The following is a 19,271-nucleotide window of genomic DNA, read 5'->3' as shown; positions in this document are numbered from 1 at the left end:
CCTGTGTCAAACCACTTACTTGTACTGTATGTGGGAGGACTAGATCGTGTGCATGCCTGTGTTTTATCAGCCTTGCTTCCATTCTGCTCCAGCACTGCAGCTTCAGATAAAGTGAGGGAAAATTATTTGCTTGGTGCTTATTGATGATGATAAATGATTTATAATTATTTTAATAAATAATTAAACCCGAGCTTCCATGTTGATATTCTGTGCCACTTGCACTGCATGGTCTCAGCACCCAGGAGGGGACTGCACTTGATATGTATCCAAGCTCCAGTGAGGGTCTCTTTAAAAGTGCTGTTATTCTGTTCCAGTGTACAATATAAATACAAGGGAAAACCCTTTAAAATAATTTTGACAGTTTACCCCATAAAGCCACGCCCCGTCCGCGTATGCTGCGGATGTATTGGTCCACGGATTCACTCCGCGCTCTGATTGGTCCATTCCCGTAGGTTTCCCTCAGAACTGCAAGACGCCGATATTGCGTTACATTGTAGCAAAATGGCGGCTGTCATTCAGAATCCACTAAAAGCGTAAGTAATTTAGACATTTAGGAAATGTGTGAAGAATTACTTTGTTGCCAACTTGTACGTTAAAACTGTGTGTTCGTGCATGTGATTTCCAGCCGTGTGCATATGACAGATTAAGCTGTCCAAATTCATTTTGTGTACTTCTTGCATGGCAAAGTAGCCTCGCATAGTTCTTTTATTCCACAAGATTTTAACATTTAGTCTCAAACATGCGCGTACGGCTGCCTGACATTGTGACTGCACCGGGAGAGCCTTTCCTCCACACGGTTACACATTCAACACGAGAGAGTGTCGTCTTTCCTGGGCTGTAAATTAATTTGAAAACTGTCGACAACGTGCCTTTGCGCCGCTCCGAATAATTAAAAGCCGATTTTCTTCGTGCTCGTTTGGGCACAGCGGCGGAATATCATCTGACATACCGAAAGTCGTTTATAGTTGGTGTGAATTGTCGACATGTCAACTTTGGCTCCTCCGAGCGCAGACGTGGTCAGGACCCGGTAAAGCAAAGGGAGGAGGCATTTTGTATTTGCATGCTTGCTGGCGAAATGGACAAAAGTGACAGCAATTTGAGTCGGCCGATAGAAACAGGCTGTCACTCTGGGCTCAAACCGCTCGCGCAGGAGTCAAATTTATCGCTCAACTTCAAAGAAAAGCTCCACCTTTCCCCCCTTTTCTCCTTTGTTCGTCTGTATTGTCTCACCAATTCCTCCCAGACACGACTGGCTTCCTGCTTCTTGTCATTTCTATCCTTTAAGCTACATAATAATCAGGCGTTTCTTGACGTTCAAGCCCGCACGGACGTGCGTTATCACCATCATGGCTCGTTTGGGACTGTGGAGGTAGAGCAGACTCGCTCCGCTGTGCCTTTAAGTGGAGGAGTGCTGGAGATTAGCTTGGTCCAGGATCCTGGGCCCATCTGTCAGAGAGATGCTCCGACAGAGAGGAAGTGTTGGGCACAAGCAGGAGAACCATCTGCTCCTCCATAGAGGTACCCTGGCACCTCCGTGGACGGCAAAGCGCAGGGAGTGGACCACACAACACCTTGCACATCACCCCCCACACTGTTGCCATTGTTGTTGTGACATTGTTCTACAGCCAGGAGAGGAGACGTGTTTTGATACCTGGTTGCACACTTGAAACATTTTTTTCCCCATATGATTCCACATAGTGTCTGAGGCTAGTTGGCTGGAATATTTAAGCGATTGAATGTGACTGAATTCAGAGGGTGGATCCTGTCCAAGCAGACCAGACCTGCACCGTCATTGCATGGTGCTCGGGCTGGTGGCTGAATGCAAATTTTCTGTATTTACTCATTAGTCGACTGAGCGTGCTTGCACTTTTCATGCAATGCCCTGCTTCACAGTTTCGCTGAGTCCCACAGGGAGTTGCCCAGTACAATCACAGCCACCTGAACAGCTCAGCGAAGCACTTGATGTTAAAGTGCTCCATGTAAACGCTGAATGAATAATCAGCTGCCTTCTACATCCTTGCATCCTCTCAGCCTTTTTTCATGAGAGCAGGATTATTATTGGAAAGCACATTTCATTATTACCTTTGTTGGACTGTTTCCCTCTCTTTTGTCCCAACTAGCTTTTGTTTGCGTCTGCTGTCAAGCTGCCGTTTCATCTCGGAGATGTTTTAGCATTCTGATGTGGAATGTCTCCTCGCTATAAACTGTGCTTAATGAAGTGTTTCAATGTGCTATAATTAGCCTCTGTCTTGGGTTTCTGACTTCATTTCACACGTTTGTCAGATTATAATTAGTCACACTTGACACTAATTGGATGTCGCTCCCGTGGACCAGTTTGACCTTTTTTTTGTATTAAGATGATTCACTTTAGGGAAATGAAAGGCGGGTTTGACTTTGTTGTAGAGATGTGGAGGATGAAGCTGCAGTGAGCAAGCCTGTGCACGTCCGTCTGTGAGGTCTGTCCCTCCTATGAGCATGGGAGGACAGTAATCTCCAGAATCTGCTGATTAAAATGCAGTCTGGAATATTTGATTAATAAAGAAGCTCATAAAGCTGCTCATTAAAATTTTAGCCACAGCTGGAGCTTTCTGCTGGTCGGACACGTCTTCCATCCTTCCCCATTTGTTCGCTAGCTTGTCACTGGTGTTGAGTAGACTTTGAGTGAGTCAGGCCTGCTGTGTATTGGCACTGCAGTGTGGAGGTGTACGGTCTGGTTTTGCTCCTGCCCTCACCCAGACTGTGTTGCTCTGATTGGTGTAATCAGAGGTTGTTGTCAGGATGCAGTCACTCTGTAGGCCCACCTCCTCCTCCTCCTCCTCCTCCTCCTCCTCCTCCTCCTCTCCTGTTATGTGGTAGCTGTAGCTTCCTGTGAAGGAGCAGTGCACCTGCACATTTGAGAAACACAGCTGAAGAGACTGAAGTTTTTAGATCCGATTTTTCATTAATTCTTCAGGCGAGTCATATCTCTCGAGTGCTGGGCCATTTTGAATTAGACGCTGGAGTTTTGTCACGACTGCAGGCCACTTTACCTCTGTATGGCTGCTCTTCTGCAAACTGTAGTTTGCCTTCTGATATGCAAAATGAGTGATGACAATGCTCACATCACGGACGCGGCCATGTGACACGGTGAACCGTTGACAGGCACATGCTGATAGCGGAGGCCCCACTGGCCACAAGATTTACTTTTGTGCCTTGCACTCATGCACACACTCACCTTCTCTACTCAGCTGGAAGACATTGAGGATGTGTAGCACATACCTCTGAGGCACAGTTTTAAGCCCTGCAAGGCATAGGAGTGTTTCTAGTTCAGTTTGATTCCACACGCCTCTGCCACCTTTTCGGCAGAGCTCCACTTCAAAGGATAATTCTGGTTTAGCGTGGCTTGTCTCGTATTTTTGTCGTTTCACTTCTGACAGTTTTGGTGGAACTGGATTTGCAAAAGTAATTGCTGTGACCTAGAAATACTGGATAATTACTTAAAAAAAGTGCAATGGTGGTACAAATGAGCAGTCAAGCAATCAGCTTGTACACAAGCCAACAGTTTAGACTATCTACATAGATAAGATAAAATTGAGGGCCTTGAGATGATTAGCAAATCAGAAAAATGTATATTTCTGCTGTGCGGTGTTGAACACTTTCATTTTTTCTTCTAAATTGCCTGGTAGATTTAGTTCTTGTCGACTCTAAAAATTACTCATGCAACCACGACTCTTCACAAGCAGGCATTGTTTCACTTTAAAAGGTCACAAGCTAAAAAGGCTGATCTGAACCGCTTCATTTGGAGGCTAAACCGAACATGAATGTGCTTGAAATGTTGGTAATCATCTGATATCGTACAGGCAACTCTGTGTGCACATTTATGGTAAGTACGGTAGGTCAAAGTTGAACCAGGAAGCTGGTTTGTAAACTGTGACGGATATTATCCACAGACAGTGTGAACAAGAACTGAACTGTTTGTTTTCTCTTGTTTTCAAATCTCTATGATCAGAAGATGGCTTGTCTTTTTGTCGTTTTGCCCCATCTGCTCCTAAATTTCAGTACAGAGTGATAGTGGAAAAACAGAAACATGTGCCTCAAAACAGAAAACAAGGGCAATGCTGTGAGTGCTCGTGTATAGTTGGTGTGTATGTGTCAGTGTGATTCTCTTCCCCTGGCGGCATCGTTGGTGTGGGTCTTGTCACTCATTACAAGTGTCAGAGAGATCTCTCACCTCAGCCAGTGCACCTGCTGCTCGGGGCGGCGGGGGCCCTGATGGAGAGCTTGTCGTTTCGGACAGCCAGCACCCACCAGAAGACTCTCACCACTTGTTTGCTCACTGTCGCTCCCCTCCAACCCCTGCACAGCTCGCTCGAGACGGATCAGCGTCCGTCTGCCCTCGGTTTGTTCACCTCAAGTAATCTGGGGGGGTTTCTTGGCACCCCCGGCCCCCCCTGGAGTGTGTACCCTTTGAGCATGCACTCGTAGCTGACTTCAGGGAGCGTTTACAGCTGCCGTGCTTTTAGTAAACTGATATGTCACACTGCGTCCCAATCGGAGCTGTGCCTTGATATCAAGGAATGGCAGTGAAGCCAACAGGTTAGCTCGACGGCTGGATTCCCTGTGCGCTCGGCCCACATATGGTGCGGCTCTGAGAAATGCAATTCAGCTGTGTGTCATTATTTTTTCACGAGCCAAATATTTATCTTTCAAAGAAATTCTTGATCAGGCTACTGGTGAAGATGTCAGACTTGTGAACTTATTGCTTTATGGCCAATCTGTTTTGAGTATATCTCTGCGTGATTCCTCTTGTAAAAATTCCTGCATCTCAAAGGGTGAGAAAGTGCAGGTAGATGTGAGAAATTGGTCTTTTCTTTGCTTTGGATGCACTGTTTGACATCTTTACAGGGCAGAGTGTGATTATTAAATTCAATAAAGTCACTGTCTTGGTATAATTGTAACACCAGGAAGGAAAGTCCCAGAGTTATTAGACATGATCTGCATGTTAGCTTTTAACCTTCTTTCTCGCCGTCATGCCTTTTTGAACTCCTCTGTTGTTTTTTTATTCTCTCTCTCTATCTCCCTCTCTCTCTCACACCTTTCCACCCCTGCACTCACTCTGTACCTGTGTTTACTCTTCTCAGTCACACGGACACGAAGCCTCTCATTCCCAGAAGCCTCACACACACACACATACACACACACTCACTCACTGTGGCTTTGTCTGAACTGCAGAGCAGTGGGCTTTGTGCGGGACAGCATTCCTAACACGGCTGTTCATGCGCTGGACGTCGTCTCATCGAGGGGCTGAGGGGGTAAAGACCAGAGAGAAGGAGGGCACAGTGGGATCTGGGAGACGCTGACAAATGGGACTCCTCCACCTCCACTTTAAGATTCCAGGCTCGACTCACTGCCCCGCAGCTCATTAGTTTCACTTCAAAATGGCCGTCTTCCTAATGTTGTAATTGAGAACACGTGGAGGAACTTCATTACTTGGATGGTCATACTAGAACAGGCAGTAGCTATTATTTGCCCTGTTGAACCTGTGATACAACAGCAGACTGTGGAAATCACATACAAAGTACCACGCCATGACTTCAGAGTTGCAGCTTTTACCCCCATCTTTGATATAGTCAAATTAGAACCTGCCCTTGTGCTAGGCACTCTGCTGAGATTAATTAAGTAGGCTAATTACCATACCAGGCGTGTGGCAGCGATTGAGGGCTTGAATGTGAAATATCCTCCCCCATTTCACTCTGAATATTAACATTGAAACCCCGAGGGACTGCCAAAATCTCAGCGGTGCTAAGAAAAGTGGAACTAAAGTGTGAGAGTCTCAGCTGCTCGCTGATTGGAGCACTGACTTCACATCAGACCCCACAGTCTGCGTTGTGTTTTGATAAACTAAACTCGGTCAGCGCCGCCGTAGCTCACACGGCCCGTCTAGAATCAGATCAGACAAAGAGCCCACAGAGGTAATAATATGTTTAACTTCAGGAGCGGGAGCAGCAGAGCTGTAACTGGGTTGCATTGTTTTGTTTTGTTTTCCGTTCTGCAAAATTCTTCCCGATGGCGAGCTGGAAGAGGAGAGAGAAGCTCAGCTGTCAGTTAGAGACTTGTGTTGAACAGCGCAGATAAGTTTGAACAGATGATAACAGCATTATGTGGGTTGAGGAGAGTTTCTAAGGGACCTGCATACAAATGTTGTAGCTGCTTCAGCTGACTGATTTAATGATCTGCAGCCAGCAAAGCAACAGGCCATTATCAAGACATTCATACCCGATTAAAGAAAAAAAAGACTCCATGTCCTGTCAGAGGTTCTGTAAATATGATCACATTGTGTGACTCGGCTGTGTCAGCCACATCACCCAGTATCACTGACCTGACGTTACCCCCCCCCCCCCCCCCAGGTTGGGCGACCAGTTCTATAAGGAGGCCATTGAGCAGTGCCGCAGCTACAATGCCCGCCTGTGTGCTGAACGCAGCGTCCGCCTGCCATTCCTGGACTCCCAAACCGGCGTGGCCCAGAACAACTGCTACATCTGGATGGAACGACACCACCGCAGCCCCGGTGGGCAAACACACACACACACACATGCATACAAAGAATGTTTTATGTGTGTTTTTGGTCCATGAAGCTTGCAAAAATGATGTCTGGTGTCTGTATAGCTGAAACTATTAGCTAGGGTTATAAATAATGTATTTTCATTATTGATTAATCTGTTGATTACTTTTTTTGCTTAATAAATCATTTAGGTAATAAAATGCCATAAAAAGTTAAAAATTACCCTCATAATTTTTACACAGCCCAAGGTAACATCTTCAAACGACTTGTTTCGTTCTAAAGCCAAAAGATATTCACTTTGAAATGATGGAGAACAAAGAAAAGCAGCCAGAAGCAAAATATTTGGCATTTCAGCCATGTGACTCCAGGAAAGAGAAATAGTAAGATGATGCCTCTTCAAGTAATGGATGGTTTGGTTTAGATTTTTTTAGAAACATTCATGGACCCCGAGAGGAAATCCTACTGTGTACATGGTCCACCCCCTCGACTTTTCCTCTTGTGCCATCGGCAGGCCAAAGTTTTCACTAATACTTGGGAATATCCACCAGATATTTGCACAACGGTCCCATCAGTCTCAGCAATGTCATTGTGAGCGTGTTAGAACGCTAATGTTAGCATGTTGCTCAAAGGGCCTTTGTAAATTAATACAGCCTCACATGGCTGTTGACTTGTTCGTCTTTTTCCTCCATGAAGGGCTCAAACAATGATTTGACTCTGAGAATTGTATTAATCAATGTAGAAATTTCAGTCATGCCTGAGAATCAAAATAGTGTAAACCTCAATACATGAATCTATAATGAACAGAACCAGAAGTCCATATAATCTATTTGAATTTTATAACTGGAAGTTTTTTAATTGTATTTTTATTATCAGTTTGTTTGGGCTGAAACTGTCATGTCGCCTTGTTTACATCCGTTAATGTCCAGGCGTCGCAGCTGGCCAGATGTACACATACCCCGCCCGCTGCTGGAGGAAGAAGAGACGGCTGCACAACACCACGGACCCTCGCCTGGGCATCTACGGCCTCCATCTCGGTAAGATCCCGCAGCCCCTTCTCCAAACCACCTGCCCGTCGCTTTCTCCTCCTCTCACTTTCTCCTCCTGCTCGTCCCTCCTACCCCACGTCCACCCCACCCGTCTCCCACCCACCTCCACCACCTCCTTCAGCTCATGTGATTACTGGTGATGATCTGGAATAATCTGGCTAAAAGCATATCGCTCTGTCTCAGCGCACTGAGCAGAACAGGCTGCCAGTCATTTTTCAGAGGATGAAATGTGGCTGTGTTCGCCGAAGCTAGTAAACTTGTTTTGTGAGAAGCAGAACATGTAATTAGATTTAGCACTGCTGGGAGCAGCGAGACAGAGTTCGGCCACTGAAGACAGTATTTAATAAATGTTATGGAATAGAGTTTGGCCTTCTCTGACTGCCACTCGAAACAGCTCACTCAACACATTTACCTTCTCCTCTATCTTGTTTTCTCCTTACCACCTCCCTTGCGAATGGGTTTTGTCTCTTTGTCTCTGGCTGCTCTGTCATCTCTCCATCTCTCTCCGTAGTCTGTGTGTGTTTTGTCGCCAGTCTTCCTGAGCTCAAGTAACTGGTCCATTCTGTGCCCAAGGCTTGCATACCCAACGGGATGTTACACTACCCTCAGGAATGAACATGACAAAAGGCAGAATCTCACACAGAAACACTGTGTTACCTCTTTCACTGTCTAGAAGTGTCTCTAAAAGGCTGTGAGGAATCCATTGTGTATTCATAGAAATCTCCATGATCATGATGCCTTTAGTTCAGATTTAATTCCTGGGGACAAATGTTTGGAAAGTGGAGACAGTAAGAAAGAGGCAGAGAGTCTGGAAAGAGAAAGCAAGATGGAGTGATGCCATATGAACCAAGCCTTTGTTTCCCAAACACATCCCATTGTCGTCTATTGTTTTCCACTGAGCTCATGCTCGCTAAGACCCCGCCGCCACCACCCCGCTGTCCCTTCCCTTCTCCAGCAACAACGGATTGTCTGTGCTGTCTGCGAGTGCACAGCAGAGGGGAAACGTACCCTGATTTGACCTGGCGTCTCTTTCACGGAGCACGTTGTGCAGCTGGCCAGAGGTGGCCGGCACAGGCCAGCAGAGTCTGTCTCGCTGCCTCGGCTGGCTGTCTAACTGATGGTGTGCTAGAGACTGGGGCTGCATGCAGAATCAGCTCCCTGCTGCAGGCTGCTGCCGGCTCTATTTTTAGCCCCCCAGCTCCCATGGGTTGGGAGGGAGGGGAGGAGGGGGGGGGGGGGGGGGGGTCTGTCTCGTCGCGGAGAGTTGAAAGTCAACGTGTGCAGACACAATGGTGAGAGGCTGCCGCCGCATGGTGGAGGAGCCCATTTTAGAGGAGCTTCTCAAGCCTACCTCCTATATCAGCCTCTTACTTATGCAGACCTCTGTTGCTTCAGCACTCCACATTCAGTATTCTGCAAAAGTCTTTCTAGTGGGCGAGGTGGTAAGATGGAGGGCTCATAGAAGTCTGGAGTCAGGGGTCTTTGAAGTGCGTCCTCTTTTCAAACATCCACAAAGCCACCGGATGACCATGAAGCTGCCAGTGCAGAAGAGATTGTGTAAATAAGACCTCCCGATCTGACCGACTGTCAAAGCTTTTGTTTGCTCTGCTTTGTCTGCTCAACCTGTTTGCCTCCTACACTGTTTGTTTAGATCTTCAGCTCACTGCAGGAGGAGATATCTGCATGATGCGTTCAGGTTAACGTGATAAGCCACTTATCTACAGAGATTCCTGCGGACAAAGTCAGGCCAGTGTTATGGAGAGCTCGCCAATGACAATGCGTTTGCTTTCAGAATGAAAATGTATGTTTTGTCAGTAATATAGTGCTGTGAAAATAGTTGCGATGACATGTTCTGGTGCAAGCAAAAAAAAAAAAAAGATGACAGCCTCTAAAACAAACAATTGCTCCAGCAGTTTGCCACATGCTTTTATTAGGTCTAGTGTGATTGGAAGAGGAGCGACAGAATGGAAATGTGCTGATAAAAGCTGCTCACAGAGGTCAGAGATTGTATCACTGGTGGTTCTTGTCACAATTACAGCACTTGATGGTGTTGCAGGAGACTGTAAGCTCATTCATCATGAGCAGTGTACAGGTGCCATTGCCTCAATTATACACCCGCTGGAGTATTATGTTTACGTAAAGCGAACAATAGATTGATATTTTGATGATGCAGCCCATGTGGCCTGTTTTTGTCTTCGTGCAGAAGGAGGCCTCATGTCCAAGGACACCTTGCCCACCCAGAGCACCACGCTGGAGGCTCTGCTACGAGGAGAGGGTCTAGACAAGAGGAACAACTCCAAGAATGACGAGGAGAGTCTGCTGGAGATCCAGGTGAGTTGGTGTTTTTCTCTGACTATGTTCAGGAACATGTTAATTAGGGGATAAAAGGTGTGTCACCAAACTGATTTTGGGGTCAGTGGTTAAGGGTGAGGTTGGGGTAAGTCTGCAGGAAATGAATGTAAGTCTTTGTCTACAAAAGTGACCCGGTTCAACATTTCTGTGTTCTGTGAGCATCAGTTAAAATGTAAATGTTCAGCGATATCACTCAACAGTTGAGGGCGCTGGCACTGACAGTGAAGTGTTGCACCCCAACTGGTCGTTAGGGCATCTTGCCAAGTTTTTCCAGCTGACCCGCGGGGCTCGTTAACTGACTGCTGTCTCACTGAGAGGCATTTTGGACGAACAGACTGCTTTAACTTTGAATTCACATTTTCTGATGACGATACATGATAATAAGTGATAGTCACATAATGATGTCAGCGGAAATAGGAAAAATGTGAAACTTCAGTTTGACTTCAGTCGCTCTGTTTGTGCAAAACATTGCTGATCTCTGCTGTGGAAAGCAGTCATATCTCAACATCACACATTCCACCAAAATGCATGTGTACACGTGACTATTTACAGGAAGAGAGGGCTTGGAGCATCATTCCTCATCCCTTTTCTCAGGACAAATTCATGCTCTTGGTATTGCAATAAGGAAACTGTCTCCGGTCCTTTTAAGTAGCTCGATGATCCGACAGTATCAGCATGAAACAGACATTTATGCAAAAACAGAACACACACTACTTCTGTCAAAAACAGTGTGTTTTCAGCAAACTGGTATTTTAATCAGAGCTAAGTACTGAAATGCTTTTTCCTCTTGATCTCTTTCTGTCTCAGAGGGTTCTGGAGGCAGACGCAGCGGAAGACGCTTTCAATGATGATGACGACTTTGAGGTGGACACTCCCAAGAGGAGACATCGGGGCAAAGGAAGAGTAAGAGTGGCCAGTTTTCTCGCACACAATACACACCTGTGGTGCAAACGTCATGTAGCTGCTTAAATGTGGACATTGGAAGGCTCTGGGCACAGATTTAACCGCAGAGTTCAACATTCAGATGCTTTCTCTCAGGGTCGAGGTTCAGGCCGCAGGAGGGCAGATGTGGATGATGACAAGCCATACGTCTGTGACAGTAAGTGGAGATGAAACATGAGCTTTGTTTTTGGGTCATATGCGTTTTAATTGGTGAATGTTCAATGCAGAGTTTACAGCATGCTAGTTTGTGTGTTACCTGCTGATTTTTTGATTTTTTTTTCTGTTATTAAGGCCTTTACGCACCGAGGATATGACGAATAAACAGCACAAAAACAGTAAATAGTTGTCTTGGAATATTTTGCATCAAAGCTGTGCGTACCGGCAGTGATGCAAATTTGTTACAGTTGCAGCACTTCACTACAGTTCAAAGTAGATTCTCACGAGCTCACTCTTCAAAAAAAACAAAAAACAAACAAAAAAAATGGATTCAACATCTTGATGATCTTGTCCTCCTCCTCTTCCTCCTCACTCCACAAAAGAAGAGGAGATTTTGGGTACATCCCATTTGCGCTGTGAGCATGAGAGGAGCACCACGCCCACAACACACACACACACACACACATATACACACGTGTGTGCTTTTATCACTTGTGGGGACATTACATAGACTTACATTCATTTCCATCCATTTTCTATACCACCTATCCCTTTTGGGGTTGCGGGGGGGGGGGGCTGGAGCCTATCCCAGCTGTCAACGGGCGAGAGGCGGGGTACACCCTGGACCGGTCGCCAGCCGATCGCAGGGCAACACACAAGACAGACAACCATTCACGCTCACACTCACACCTAAGGGCAATTTTAGGGTCACAAATTAACCTAATGAGCATGTTTTTGGTCTGTGGGAGGAAGCCGGAGTACCCGGAGAGAACCCACGCATGCACGGGAAGAACATGCAAACTTCACACAGAAAGGCCCCGCCTGACCTGGGGATCGAACTGGCAACCTTCTTGCTGTGAGGCACGCGCACTACCTGCTGCGCCACCATGCCATACATTCTGGAGCCTAACTCTAACCCTAACCCTGTACCTAACCTAACCTTACCTAACCCGTAACCCTATCCTCAGTCTGCACCCTAAAATTTAACGATTTACATTAAGAGGACCTGCATTTTGTCCCCATAAGGCAGGTGAGTCCCCACAATGTGACTGTAAACAGATTTTTTTCCCCACAACGTGATAAGTACCTGGTGTCACACACACACACACCATCAAGTCATGTTTCCACACAAAGATTTATTGGTTGATGCCTTATTCACGGTGCAAAAGCTCAGAAAAAATGACCTTGTTCTAATCAGAACAATCAGGTGAGCTGCACATCCGTTTACCTGATACATAGATCGCCACATTACTGTACATACAGCATATTTAATTTCCTTTATGTATGACAGTGCAAGGTTTCCTTGTCCATATTCAAAAAATCAGGAAGAAGTACAAGATTGGCATTAAAGCAGCCAGGTATAGATGAGCTCTTACAGTACAATCTGACGTCTTCTTCGTCCTCTTCTACGCTGTTTATGTATCGAGAAGTTATTCCAAAAATAGCATCAGAGCCTCTGTTGTCAGACAATTGTCTCGCTGTAACTCAATCACCAGCACCATAACCATAAGACGAAACAACCACAACCACAAGATGAAACAAGGTGAGTTAGTGTCACTCAAGTACTCCTCTACATGCAAGTTGCATGTGGAAAATCCAGGCAGGGGGTATTGGATTTTGCTCTGCTGACTCCTCTTTAAAGACACTTACTCATGCTGTTGTCTCTTTGCTTTGCCTCTTCTCTGTTTCAGACAGATACAAACAGAAGCAGAACTCGAAATCTTCGACCTCAGGTACGGTGGTTTATTGCCTCTTTTCAACAGTAGTTTTTTTTTTTTAGGACATTTGCTTTGATAGATTGAGTGGTTGTGTCACAAGTGCTGTGATTATTGATTTAGCCCCTATATTATCTTACTCTCCTCAAGCTGAAAAGTGCCCTTGGTGCTGTGAGACATGGTTATTATGTTGTCTGTGTTTGTGTTTTATTTGACTGACTACTGTAATCAGACCCTAAAGTGCTTCCCTTTTTCCCCTTTTTGAAATAGAATAGTCGCCTCCATTAAACTCCCTGAGTCCTGTTTAGTTTTCTATGATTGATCAATATCAGTCTGCACTTTGTTTTTTTCTGATAATTCAAAAACTACTTGTCAACATTTTTTTCAGTTCTGTTGCTTTGTAACTTACAGACATCACAAGCTCACTAGACACTGGGTGGGTGTACTGATAGTGAAATGCAACCAGTCATTGGTCTGAACATCTGTCCTCTGTTGCAGTCTGTGCGAAGCGCTACAGGAACCGTACAGGACTAAGCTACCACTACACCCATTCCCACCTGGCGGAGGAGGACCGAGCCGGAGAGAGAAGCTCGGTGGCGTCCAGATCGCCCTCTGTACAACAGACTGACAGACACAAACGTAAGGAATCAGACTGCTGCACCTCTCGTATCATGTTTGGAACTTTTGGCTTAAATCTTCAAGGTAAAATACAACAAACATGGACACGTGTTCCAGATCAAAGCAATCAAATTGAGGCTAATCCAACGAAGGCATAATCAAGAACAAGCACAAAACAGAAGAATACACGTACACAATATACGTGACATTCAAATTAGAGAAAGAATCTGCAAAATGCAAAATCTGCGGCATGAAAAAAGAGAAAGATTGCTGTACAGTGACAGTGTACTGTGTGCATATGCATCAATAATGTATGGCTGATGGGATTAAGACTCCAGTGGAGGTTCTGGGAAAGTTTAGTTTGCAGAAAGCACAAAGTTTATATTGAGCAAGGTCAGGTACAATAGGTGCAAGACTTTTGTATCAATACCAGAATACAAGTATTGTTTTGAAATAGTCTGACCTGCCAAACCGTACACACAAAATCACCTCACCCTAAAACTTTTATATTTGTTGTAGGTCCAAAGGGTCCAGGTGGGGCCAGCATTCCCAACAACTACTGTAATAAATGCCAGGGCTCGAACAAGAAAACGGGTAAATCGGGGACTCCCTACTCAGCCTGCCGATGCACAAGTGAGTCCAGAGACACCAAAGTCTCAAACTTTTCTAGTATGTGGACGTGTAGATGAAGATTGTAACTGTGCTCTCACTGTGTCCATCTCCTGTCCAGCTGACTGTGGAGAAGAGAAGGAAGACGGGACTTTTACTGGAGCGGAGGAGCTGTTCGGCACCACCTCGGAGAGCGACACTTCCACCTTTCATGGCTTCGAGGACGACGAGCTGGAGGAACCCGCCACAAACAGCAACGGAATATCCAACCGACACAGATAGAGAGAACCTTTAAAGATTTAAAGAGACAATTTTTTTATATGGATTAACCTCTGGCAAAAATCTGCTGCTTCTTTTTCAATGTTTTTTGTTTGCAGAAAGCACAAAGTGATAATTTCAGGACAGAAATGCAAGTGGTATTTTATCTACTGAACATTGTTGAATAATTTATGAACACCTTTTTTATATATATAAATATATATATCAACTTTGAAGGCGATGAACAACTGTCAGTGTTTCTTGACGAGTGACTTGGTCTCCAAGCAAAACAGAAGATGTTTTGGGGGTGTTCCCCCCCCCCCCACTGGAGCAGAAGGAGCATACACGTTATGAACAAGAAAAAAAAACAAAAAAACACTGGAAACATTTGAAAATTTGAAAGGCATAAATGATACAGTACGTTTGGGAGATGATTGAATGTCATTGCAGACCCACTCTTGAGCTACTGGATGTTTTTGAATCAGTAGTCGCTGTGACTATGAAGGTCTCTAACTCTGGATTAAACTTGTATGAAAATGAAGGAACCAATGAAAGGACTGCCACAGGCCACTGGAAGTGATGGAGATGAAGAAACCTATAAATATAGTCTTTACAGATATAGGGGACTAACTAAATGAAAGGTAAGCAACTGTTTTGTTTTAATATAAGAAATTCTGCAGATGAAGCAGTTCTGCCTTTTAATGAGTGAAATGAATGACATTCCCATCAGCTGTACTTGCTAATAAGCAAATGTTAGCATGCTAACATAGTAAATTAAGTTGTTGAACATGATTATAGCTGCTAAACATTAGCGTTTAGCTTACCTCTGTCGCAGCCTCGGAGCTGCTAGCACGGCTGTGGACTCCTGTTCAGACGTGTTACGTGTGAGTCTGACCCATGTTGTCTGTGTCATATACTGCAGGAGCACTCAGCACATTGGCATGTGGCCCAGGAGAGGGGGTGACCAGTGAAGAAGAGGATTTAAACTCTCAAAAACTAATGAGCCTTCAGGTCCCTCCTGATTTTGGGCCTAAAATAACAGACTGAAATGGATGAACAGACATCCACTGCTTCTACAGGCCATGTGGTTTAATTGAAGCAACTGCTCCCTTGACGATATGTATCGATCGTTTCTGAACATTTGAAATGTGAGTCAATCCAGCTTCATTTCATCCTTTCTGCACTGTGCTGGAGCTCCACTGAACTATGGGAACACTAAAGGCCAGGCCTTTCGGACTGTTTGTGCCCGAACGGGTGCATCTGGGGCCCCCGCAGCCCAGCCTGCCCACTCCTGCTCTGTGACTGTGTGTCTGCTGTGTGATCCGATGTGACACTAAGACGTCATTATCCTCATCACTGTGCCAGCCTGCCGCTCTGCACTGGAAACCAGCTCTGACAGCCATGACCCTCCAACCTGATTGGACCAGTGACCCCCTGACCCCCAGCCATAGAGATGGTGCTCAAATCCACCACTATTACATGCAGACCTCTGGACTACTGTATTAATACTCTGACATGGACGCAAAGGTTTTATCTTTCTGCTTCTGTCCCTCTGTTTTTCCTCTCTATTTCCTGGGTCTCGAATGCCTCACAGTAATTTAGACTTTTTTTTTTGCATCTTTTCTCTGTTGTATAATATTTCTATGTTTTGAACTCTTTAAAGTTTAATTAGTATGACTTCTCGGGTTTGTTCAGACTGTATTGATACCTCTGTCCTGATCAGGTGCACAATAGCCACAACTACTCAGGCATCTTTCATTTCCTCTGCTGTTGATTGTTCAGCCACGCAGCCCTGATTCATGTGATTGTATTCAGTTGGCACAGAGGGACAATAACGCCACACAAGAAACCTGCTATAATCGACTCCCAGTAGGGATTTTTGGGATGCTGCAGTCTCATGCTATAGGAAAACATCGCAATAACAAGCTTTTTCTCGTCTCTGCTGATTTTGCCTGGTGTCATGTTCGCCGCGCAGAACCGCTCCACTTTCTGTTTGAAACAGCGAGAGTCATCTCATGTGCATTGGAAAACAATATTGTTATAGAGAGACACAACTCTGCCCAGATCCACATACTGACATACGCAGAAGTGCAAACTGCATCTGTGACATTTCCATTGAGTGCTTTCGAGGGCCTAATTGCTTTATGACATTTAGAAGGTGCTTGAAGTTCTGTATAAAAAAGCCTTTGAGTCCATAGGTTGCACATGCTCTGTAAGACGTCTGTGTCCTTCCATGTGATTATTCAGTATCGCTGCGAAATAATAACAGCCGCTCCGTTTTTGAAGCTAACCATTAATCCTATGTGTCTGGTATGACCTGCGTATGTGCTTGTGCATTCACACCATATTTCTTCACTTCCCTCAGGGACCCTCCACACCGCAGTTGATCTCCTCCGGACAAAGAATGGATCTGAGACTTCTCAATTACGTTGTCTTCTTGTATCAGTTATGTGGTGTTTCCACTGTAATATGGGTAGTTGTGTCTTTTATCTTCCAAAGTCATGCCAGTTAGTGAAAGCATGTGTCATCAATCATAAACCTGCTAATTGTTACCTGCCCTGTACAAACAGGCCTAGCGTGGTACAGTTCTGAACAAAAGGAGAAGCTCCTAAATGCAAAAGGCAGTGATGTCCGCTTCGAATTATGTGTCACCAATCATTGAATAGCCTGTATACCTCGTCAAAGACACAGCAATAGGCCCTGGTACTCTCTTGTCAAGCCTGCCGGGGGTGGAGAGGGAGGATCGGGGTGGGAACGGAGCCAAGAGGAGATGAAATGGACACGACTGGGCGTTTGTTTCATCTTCAGCTGTAAATACGAGTCGAAATGGAGAGAATGAAGAAGTCTTTGTTTGTTAAACTATTTTTATTGTTCTGGAAAAAAATAAAGAATGAACGGTAATGCTCGATGCTGGGTGTCTGTTTTCTTTTAATTGAGAATGACCACTGGTCATTTTTGGAAAGGCAGCTGATAAGCAGAGGAATCTTAGACTGGATCAATAGGTTGGAGTGACCCTCAGACTCAGACGGAGAGCGCTGGAGTTGGTGAGAGCAGTGCTAGCCATGGACTCTAAACAGGAACAAGATAACAAAAAGAAGCACGGAGCTCTTATTGATCTGTAGGTGCTGCTTGAGAAATCACAAGTAAGTCTGCGGAACTTACAGAGCAGCGGTCCCCAACCTTATTTGCGCTACGGACCGAAACGTTTCACGTAAAGCAATCATTTAGAAACGAATAAAAACAAATTATTAAAATACGATTCACCAATACCCTGAATGTGTTGTAATTGATGGGAGCCTTGCGCTTGTTTCTCTTCAACGAGAAGGCTTCATTGGCTCATTTGCGAGCCTGTCGCCACATATTACGCACAGCGGGCTTAGTGCGTGAGAATCACCTGAAGCGATGAACCCGCATTTTCGGTAGAGCCGCTGATATTGTCTCTTAAGTTGTAAGTTCCTCATCTTCTGTCTCATCATTTGGCCTTTTCCCCTTTCCGAAGAAGCTCTCCAAAGACGTTTGTTTTTTACGTGACCGAGACGAGCGGTTTGACAGCTGACTCGACCCAGCTGTTATTATCATTATTATGTGTGTGTGTGTGTGTGTGTGTGTGTGTGTGTGTGTGTGTGTGTGTGTGTGTGTGTGTGTCGGGTCGGATCCCGGGTACTGATCCGACCCGGGTTTTTGATATTACTATTATCATCATTATCATTAGTATGTGTGCGTCGGGTCGGCCCCGGTAGGCGCCGGGTACTGACCTCCACAAGAAAAACCACTGATTATTTATTCAAATTCCAGGTCTGCGGCTCGGCTGAACCAGACTGAAGAGCAGAGAGCACATTAGTCTAGTTTGAGTTGCTCTGCACTGACTTCTAATAACTGTTATTATCATTAGTGTGTGTGTGTGTGTGTGTGTGTGTGTGTGTCCTGGGTCAGATCCCGGGACTGATTCCGGCCCAGGTAGCTACTACTACTATTACAACTATTATTATTATCAAGGTTAGGGTTAGGGTTAGGGTTAGGGTTAGGGTTAGAAGAATTGTTTGATAGCATTTTGAGTTCAGGTTTCACATGGATCTCATTAAACGTGTGAAATGATGGCATTTAAACAAGAAGAAGAAGATCACTATACTGAAGTCATGTAAAAACCTACAAGGGGCAAAGCAACACCTTCATAAGGAGACTAGCTGTGAGTCACATCTACTAACATGTGGAACTGAATCATAAAGTATGTTAGCAGAAAGATATTTTAGGCCTGGGTTGGGGAACCTGCAGCCCGCAAGATCGTTTGATTCTTTCCCTGTGGCAATTTATAAATGGACACCGGACAGGCAGCTTTATGCAGGCTAGTTCTGTGCTGAGCAAGCTAATAGTTAAGAAGCTGAAATGTCATTCAGAAGAAGAATTTATGAACGAGCTGCTAGAACCATTTTACCAAAGTAAAATTATTCCCAAGTGTCAGTTTGTCTGAAATAATTCCTAGAGATGAAAGAAAAGCTGATGTGGACACTCAATGATAGTGTGTGTGTGATTTGGCCTTCATGGTGGACATTACCAAGTGCCTCTCAGAGTTAATCCTCAAGCTCCAGCAGCTTCTCAGCTCTCTGCGTTAACATGTGGAATCATTTGAATGAATTTTTAAGCTGTCAAGTGTGGCTGAGGAGAGGAAACACTGCAAGAACTAAAGCCTGCGATGATCTGAATGTGCCGGTGAGAGTGGAAACTCCCTCAGGCATTTGGTGAGAGGTCTCAGGACATGAACGTAAACAAAAGGAGCTGAACATATTTGCTGTGTTTAATGTGGAACCAGCTGATGCACCTGAACAACCTACAGTATGAAATCATTGAGCTGCAAAGCAACTAAGAGCAGCTCTTTTCAAACTTACTGTTACTCAGACTCAGTTCACCTCAAGACCGAAGAACCAGACCTGGAAAACCAGCTGTGAGTAACGTCATCATCACTGTCATCATCATCATCACTACCATCTGACATCAGATGTTTCACCAAAGAGAAGCAGTTCCAGCCATCACAGAGAT

General features: G+C 45.1%; 1 protein-coding gene across 1 annotated transcript; it reads left to right on the top strand.

Annotated features, from left to right (window-relative positions):
- Positions 1-448: 448 nt before the first annotated feature.
- LOC139341918 (zinc finger protein DPF3-like) lies at positions 449-17,143 on the top strand. Its single transcript, XM_070978652.1, has 11 exons — positions 449-533; positions 6,387-6,547; positions 7,468-7,575; positions 9,791-9,918; positions 10,747-10,842; positions 10,978-11,038; positions 12,729-12,770; positions 13,251-13,391; positions 13,890-14,003; positions 14,101-14,878; positions 15,160-17,143. Exons 1-10 carry the CDS (start codon positions 502-504, stop codon positions 14,259-14,261), a joined length of 1,044 nt encoding a protein of 347 aa, XP_070834753.1. The 5' UTR covers positions 449-501; the 3' UTR covers positions 14,262-14,878; positions 15,160-17,143.
- Positions 17,144-19,271: the final 2,128 nt, after the last annotated feature.

This window comes from Chaetodon trifascialis, chromosome 14 (genome assembly GCF_039877785.1).
Source record: "Chaetodon trifascialis isolate fChaTrf1 chromosome 14, fChaTrf1.hap1, whole genome shotgun sequence".
In the NCBI taxonomy this organism is placed as follows: domain Eukaryota; kingdom Metazoa; phylum Chordata; class Actinopteri; order Chaetodontiformes; family Chaetodontidae; genus Chaetodon; species Chaetodon trifascialis.
The sequence above is the reverse complement of the archived record's forward strand: the minus strand, read 5'-3'. Positions and strand labels throughout refer to the sequence as shown.

Bases quoted from the DNA above. Each gene is read 5' to 3' on its own strand.
- LOC139341918 (XM_070978652.1), top strand. From the start codon at position 502: ATGGCGGCTGTCATTCAGAATCCACTAAAAGC. The intron at 7,576-9,790 runs GTAAGATCCCGC...GTCTTCGTGCAG, and splicing joins CATCTACGGCCTCCATCTCG to AAGGAGGCCTCATGTCCAAG. The intron at 11,039-12,728 runs GTAAGTGGAGAT...TCTCTGTTTCAG, and splicing joins CAAGCCATACGTCTGTGACA to ACAGATACAAACAGAAGCAG.